At 45.1% G+C, this 7,420-nt stretch overlaps 1 protein-coding gene across 1 annotated transcript; it reads left to right on the top strand.

Annotated features, from left to right (window-relative positions):
- The first annotated feature begins 365 nt into the window (after window positions 1–365).
- fam43b (family with sequence similarity 43 member B) lies at window positions 366–2,592 on the top strand. The gene has a single exon (XM_050064845.1). The coding sequence runs from the start codon at window positions 509–511 to the stop codon at window positions 1,490–1,492; it is 984 nt and encodes a 327-aa protein (XP_049920802.1). The 5' UTR covers window positions 366–508; the 3' UTR covers window positions 1,493–2,592.
- Window positions 2,593–7,420: the final 4,828 nt, after the last annotated feature.

The raw sequence follows: 7,420 nt of genomic DNA, 5'->3' as shown, positions 1-7,420 counted from the left end.
TTCTATGGACTTGACTGACTTTTACAGCAGAATTAACAAGTCACATAAGTCCCCTGAGAGAGAGTGACGAGGCGATGTACCCTCCTCCTCCTCAGGTTTACAATAAACATAAATACAGTGATACCTTAGTGCAAAGCTGGACGGATAAATAACGCTCTGGTAGGGAGCCATTTGGAAGCAAAACAACGAAGCAGGGAGGGGGCTGAGGGCGCCTGAGCGCCGGGCTGAGGCTCCTGCACTGATCAGCGCTGCATGATGCAGACAACAGAGGAGAAGGAGGAGGAGGAGGAGGAAGAGGAGGAGGAGGAGAGGAAGGAGGAGCGTGCGGGGGAACAGACTGGCTGAGGCTCGCAGCTCTCAGTCTCTCTTCTGTGCTTTGTGAAGCAGCTTCTCTCTGCTTTCCCTCTCTGCCTCGAAACACACCGGCTTTCCTTTAATCTTTTGCCTGAGCTGTGAAGAGCAAACGCAGCGGCAGAAGGAGCCCACTCACTCCAACTCCTCCCGCACCATGCTTCCTTGGAGAAGGAATAAGTTTGTTCTGGTGGAGGATGAGGCCAAGAGTAAACCCAAGAGCCTGGGGACCGGGCTGACCTACCACTCCATCCTCTCCTCTCTTCTGCGCTCCTGTCCGGACTTACTGCCTGACTGCCCCTTCGACTGGGTGGGCAACATCTTCCACACCAAACGTCAGAAGGTGGAACTGAACAAAGAGGAGCCAGTTTACAATGTACGCTACCTGGGGAGTGTGGTCACCATCACGGCAAAGGGAGACGGCTGCACCCAGGAGGCAGTGGCCAAGATCTGGGCGAGGAGCAACTACGGGGACCAGAGTGTCAAGATGAGGTTAACAGTGGGGCCGCAAGGGATCCGCATGAGTGCTGACAAATCGGGGAAAAAGAAACCCATCCATCTTTACTCTCTGAACAGAATCACCTACTGCGGCGCTGACCCGTGCCGGCCCAAGATCCTGGCTTGGATCTACAGGCACCAGGTCAAGAACATGGCCGTGGTGCTCCGGTGTCACGCTGTGCTGGTGAGCAAGTCGGAGAAGGCTCAGGCGATCGCCCACAGCCTCTACCAGAACGCCACCTCCGCCTTCAGCGAGTTCAAGCGGCTGAAGCGTCAGAGCGACTTCCGGCACTGCCAGCAGCAGCTGCTGGGCGAGGAAGCAGTGCCCCTGATGCCACTGAGGAGGCTGCTGAACGGGCAGTGCCACTACAGACCGCCTGCCGACAACCCCGGGAGTGCCACCCGCCTCTGCTCCATCACAGAGGAGGAGGAAGAGGAGGAGGAGGAGGACAAAGATGAGAAGCAGGAGATGGAGGAACCACAGGAGCAGCAGGAGAAACAGGTTTTAACAACAAACACAGACCCGACTCAGTTATTATCCGAGCTGGACATTGGGGATATTGCCAGACTGGAGCAGTGCCAAATCAACTTTGTCAGTGACAGCAACAACAACACGTTTACATTTATAACCTCTCTGGTGTGACAGTAACGCAGCTCAAAGAATTCTGCAACACATTCCTCTCTTCGCCCTCCACCGGTACCCCTCTCAGGCTCCCTCCTGCCCCGTCCATGTAATGTGAAGTGTTTACCAGAAACTTCTCCCACTACCGGGTGATGGAGAAAAAGCGGAGGATCATACTGTGGGAGTAATTTGTGTCGTGGCCAGATGGCTCAGATGCTGGTTTGACTGTAGCAGTTTGGGAAACTGCGTGTTTACAAAGAGGGCTGGTGATGCACAGACTAACGATAGCACAATGACGAACGAGGACAATGGTGTGAGAGAAACAGCTGAGATCACTGGGTCATGTACTGATCACAGTGCCGAGCAGGATGTGTTTATTAGTCCTCTCTCTTCTTATTTTTGTGAGTATAATCAAAGCCGTGTTTGCCAGCAGGGACGTTTTTCGGGGTCGACTTGTAATATTTTTTCAGGGAGGTTCTTTGTAAATTTGTGTAATCTTTTCTAGTACGACAATCCTCACTGACGTTGTTCACAGACTGACCTTTCCGAGCGCTTACAATCGCGATGAAGAAGTTTATTACGGTTTTACTAACGACCACGGCCGACTAATGAATAAGGCTGTAATTTAGGAAGCAAGCCATTGAGTTGACATGTTAATCGCTGTCATTTGTTACAGTCCTTATCATTTATGCATGACATGTCAGCAGTAACCTTTCCGTGCTGAGCTTTTGTCTTTTTTCATGTGACACCTTTGATCCTTTGGCTTTTCAAATGAACACTGTGATAAATGTGTGGCCGGGGATGAAATACACGATGCAGCAATGTCTAATTTATGTAATGCATTTTGTTTCTCATATACCTATTGCAGTGTCACCTGGTTTGCCAAAACAACAAAAACAGATCTCAATTTGCCATCGCTGTGCTCTTTTTACCCAAGTTTTGCTAATGCAGTTTTTCCACATGAGCCCTTGCAAAAATGCAGATGGACCCTCACAATTGAACACAAACTGTTTTGAATATGACTTTAGCTAATTCCCTCTTGATAATATCTGTACTACCGTCTAAAGATGCATTGTGATTACTATGAGATGAAGCTATTTATTTTCCAAATACGATGAATAAAAATTACCCTCACTTGGGTTTCCTTCTTGAATCACAGAGGGAGGGTATTTCTAGATGTTTTCATGGAGATTATTCAAATGAATCCAACAATTTTTGCATTCCACTAGTGAGCATTTGCATATTTCCGACGTGAAAATAGGTCTGACCTGCACTTCAAAGGGAAAAACACAGCAGCATAATCTGCCTCCTGAGCTGTAAAACTGTACGAATGTGATGATTTCTCCCAAAAGAAGAGACACAACTTTAAACTGCCATTCAGTCCCATTAGATGCTAATGTGGTTTGAGAAATTTCTGCCGGCCTTGTACTGGCATCTCAGCCTTTTTTCTCTGAGGGGAGCAATTAATCAGCGGATTGAATTGTTCAGGAAATGAACATAAAGCACCTGCCTCTGCAGGACGGCTGTCAGCCTCTGACAGAAGCGAGTGATCCAAAACGGGGGACCAGGAAGTTGACTCACCCATCAACCATTTTACTGCAAACATCAGCCATTTTAGTGATGACAGAGTCTTTAAAATCTTTTACTGGAATCGCACACAAACAGCAGCGAGTGACGACAATGAAACATTTATAACTGGAGCGTGTTTGGTGCTTTAAAATCATCAGCCTCTCTGTCTTTGATCAACAGTAGATAAATTTAAAGGTCCAGGATTTAGGGAGATATATTGGCAGAAATGTAATATAACATAATAAGTACGTTTTTTTTAGTGTGTAATCACCTGAAAATAAGAATCTTGTTTTTGTTCCCTTAGAATGAGCTGCTTATATCTACATAGGGGGCGGGTCCTTGTCCACAGGGATCACCATGTTTCTACAGTAGCCCAGTACGGACAAACCAAACGCTCGCTCTAGATGGGGCCGTTTGTGTTTTCATGTCAGCCACTGTAGTTAGCAGCCCCTCCACGATGAGGGCATTAGAAAAACGTGAAACTGCTTCATTCATTGTTTTTACCGGTTTAATCAACACATTCTCACTCCGACCTCGTCACATATCGACGTTTGGTCACGGACCTTCCACGTTCAGATATGACGTGAAAGGTACCCTGGGTGCGTTGCTTGTTGACGTTCTGGGACGCCGTGTCAAAATCTGCCTGTTACATGAATTGTGTTCTTTCACAATACACTTCCGTTTTCACAGGAAATTTAACGTTTACATACAGTCTCTTTCAAAATAAATGCACTACGGTGGTTTAGGAAAAAAGAACAGGGTTTGGCTTTATAATCTTACGGGACGTAAGCCAAACACTGCTCTCCTGGGTGAAGGTCTGTGTTTGTTAGAGTGAGACCGAGTTGGTTTGATTCACGACATGCCGAACACAATAGGAGAGACACCGGCTACGTTTACATACACATTATTATTTAGAAAATGACATTATTTGGAATTTTTATGCAAGAGATGTAAACAGCATATTCTGTTAGGATATTCTGAATTAGGGGTTTTTCCAAATTTGGCATTGTCCAATTAAGACATGCGGGATATGCTGATATCATTCTGGTTTTAATGGGATTCCTTGGGCATGTATACAATGCATTCCAAATATGTGTTTGAACGTGTGTTTGTCTGTTTGTGGTCAGCTCTGTGCGTTGTCATGGAAACACTGTACACAAAGCAACTCACTAACAGACGACAAAGCTGGGTAGAGATGCATGACCTAAAAAAAAAAAAGCCCAAATTTCTGGTCAGAAGAAGAAACACGCTTAAGTTCAAACACTATGAAAGACTGGGATATCAACCAGTTTTTGGATAAGTGCAAATATCATAACACCGCGCTTTTCAAGAAGGTCGTTGAAGGAATAAAAGAGTGAGGGTGTGTTCACACAAGCTAACAAGTCCACCACCGGTTGGAAACTTTGAAAAAAATCTTGTCTTGATGCAAAGAAGCACGGGAACTGCCCATTGGTTCGACAGCCCATTGTTACGACCATATTAAACCCATTGTTCCGAAGTCCGTTCCGAAATCATCATGATGCCCTGTGGTTAAGGTCTGGTTAGGTTTAGGCACAAAACCACTTGGTTAGGGTTAGGAAAAGATCATGGTGTGGGTCAAAATGAAAAAGAAAGTGACAAACACATAAGCCGTGAGCCTGCTCCGCCTCAAGCCTTTCCCAGCTGACCCAGAGCCGGTCGCGGCGCACCATCAAGGCAGAAATACGCCCGCCGGGAGCCATTCAGCACCGTGGACCGTCGGACTAATGGGATGTCGGACCAATGACATGGACCCAAGAAGCACAGTGGCAAGCAGCTCCAGCCGTTCCACTTTTCTAAAATTTGATAAGATGGACGTCATGTTAGAGCATGTTAATCTGTTTAAACAAGGCTGCATGTAAACGTGAATATTAATAGTGGAATATTCGTTGTAATTAGCCATGTTAACAGCTCAGTAGGAATATAGTCTTTTTTGGAATAAGGGCAAATATTGGAATATTTTGTGCATGCAAATGTAGTCACCGATTTGTAACGTGAAACTACTTTATTCAGTGTTTTAATCACCTTGTCTGTTTGTGTTGGAGGGAAGGAGACCTCTGTAAAGTTTCAGCTGGTTTCAATCTGCGGTCCTCTCCGCTAGATGCAACTAAATCCCCCTAAATCTCACACACTACATTATATCACCACAATGTATTATTTCACAGCCATAAATACATTAATGAGAAATGTGAAATGACTGAAGCCAAAACTGTTCATAAACCCTGTGTAACTGTCTTACATAACGACATCAAAAGCCGTTTGATTTGACAGTGGAGAGTCCCTCAGAAGAACTCTGCTTTTGAAGAGGAATAGGTGCAGCTCTGTTGCTATAACCGAAACCAGAATCATTTTGAGTTGGTTTATATTACCGAGATGAATTGCTCTGAAGGGATACTTTCAGCTGGAACCTTTAAAATCAATATTTTTCTTCTCCGGGAATAAGCTACCTCTGAAAAACAACAGGATCTAATGTCAGCAGATAGATAATAAAGGATTCTCGTGCCCTTGCCACATATCCTCTTGTGGCAAGGATAAGCACACATTGTGAATACTAAGAGAAACCATTTTTATTGCTTTATTATATTTCCCCCGCATTTTAATCTCCAGACAGTTCGACAGCCTCCTGTTCTGCATATGTAAAGTCCTGTACACACACACACACACACACACACACACACACACACACACACACACACACACACGCTGTGCACAAGGTGATAAAGTCAGACCGTTTGCTCACTGATATTCACGCAGAAATGCATTGTGACCGACATGCTGCCAATGCTATGTTAACATGAAGTGGTTAGCAGAGGAACCACAGTGCTTTTATGTAAACATAACTCTTGTCAGGCGAGCAGAGGAGAGGGAGCAGATGGCAGCAGCAAGGTGCACGCTGGGCTTTATCACAGTCGTCTTCCAGAATAACAAGGACTCAAGCCCAGATCCAAAGCTCGTTGTGTTTTGTCACATCATCAGCCACAGGAGATGCTCTTAAAGAACACCAGATCTAATCAAACGGGGCACACGCTGGCCCGTCAAGTATCACATATTGTATAACCATGCTGTGCCATTTTACAGCAGGGTGTCTTTAGAGACCCCAAAAAGCTGCTTCTGCCTGCACACAGCTGTTCAAAAGGCCTTCTTATCCCCATGCAGCGTCTGTGAAGCAAACACAGGGAGATGACTGACAGCGCCGCGGGCCAGCTCGTCTCCATCACGACGAGGAGGAGCAGAGGAACACAATGTTGTGCCTGAGAGCAGCTGGCAGCAGGTGGCAGTCTGTTTTGTTCCAGTGATAATTGTACACCAAAAAAAAGTGTTGAGCAGCTTCTGTGTGAAGACGGCAGAGAGGAAGGATCGAGGCTCAGTACAGAGACAGATGAACAGTAATGAGCCCTTTGTAAGATGTGTGTTTTAGAGATTATGCTGCTCACTGTGCAGATATTATATTCTACATAACATTTAATTTACTTCTCTTAATGAGTCAAATTAAACCAAATTAAACAATGATCGTAGGTTGTCTCTGTCCTCTAGAACTACACATAGTGTTTTCTGATCTCATGTCCCTATTGGCAGGACAATATAGTTTGTCTGAACCTTCCAAAATCACAATTAAAAAAACAAATTTTATAGTCATGTGACAACACTATGGCCCCCTTTACACCTGGCATCAACATGCATTTTTTGCGATCGGATTGCAATTGGTTAGCGCTTGACCACATACATTTATACCTGGTATTAATATGCGTCTCTGGTCTCTATATCCAGATTCGTTTGCTATCTGATCATGCTCCGTCCTGCTGACGTCACATCCTCTTCTTCTTCTTCTGCGAACATTTCCAGCAACAGAGTACAACTTCATATCCTTCTTCGTCTCACCGTGACTCCATCTTTAGCTATCATCCATGTTTTCTTTTTCTTGGCAGTCGCTACCCGGTGAGAGTTGTTGTTGTCGGCCCCTTCTTCCTGTGTCCAGCTGGCGCACCTTGCTTACATATTTTCACCCGCAGAATTGCTGCATGTGGATTGGAGACACATTCGCATTTACACTTGTGCGTCCCTGACCACCTTCAGAAGTGGTTCGGCAGATCGGATAACAATCCGTCCACAATGCGTTTCGAGTGTATTTACACCTGTACTTTCATGTGTCAAGAGCAATCCGATTGCAATCCAATCACAAAAAACGCATGTTAATGCAAGGTGTAAAGGGGGTAATTGGTTTGCTTTAGGCAAGCAAATAGTTAGGGTTGGTAAAGACTAGGGCTGCCACGATTAGTCGACTAATCGATGACTAATCGACTCAAAATAATCGGTGACTATTTTATTAGTCGACTAATCGGTTTGAGTCATTTTTCATAGAAA

Source organism: Epinephelus moara, chromosome 16 (assembly GCF_006386435.1).
Source record: "Epinephelus moara isolate mb chromosome 16, YSFRI_EMoa_1.0, whole genome shotgun sequence".
Classification (NCBI taxonomy): Eukaryota; Metazoa; Chordata; class Actinopteri; order Perciformes; family Serranidae; genus Epinephelus; species Epinephelus moara.
The sequence above is the reverse complement of the archived record's forward strand: the minus strand, read 5'-3'. Positions and strand labels throughout refer to the sequence as shown.

Bases quoted from the DNA above. Each gene is read 5' to 3' on its own strand.
- fam43b (XM_050064845.1), top strand. From the start codon at position 509: ATGCTTCCTTGGAGAAGGAATAAGTTTGTTCTGGTGGAGGATGAGGCC.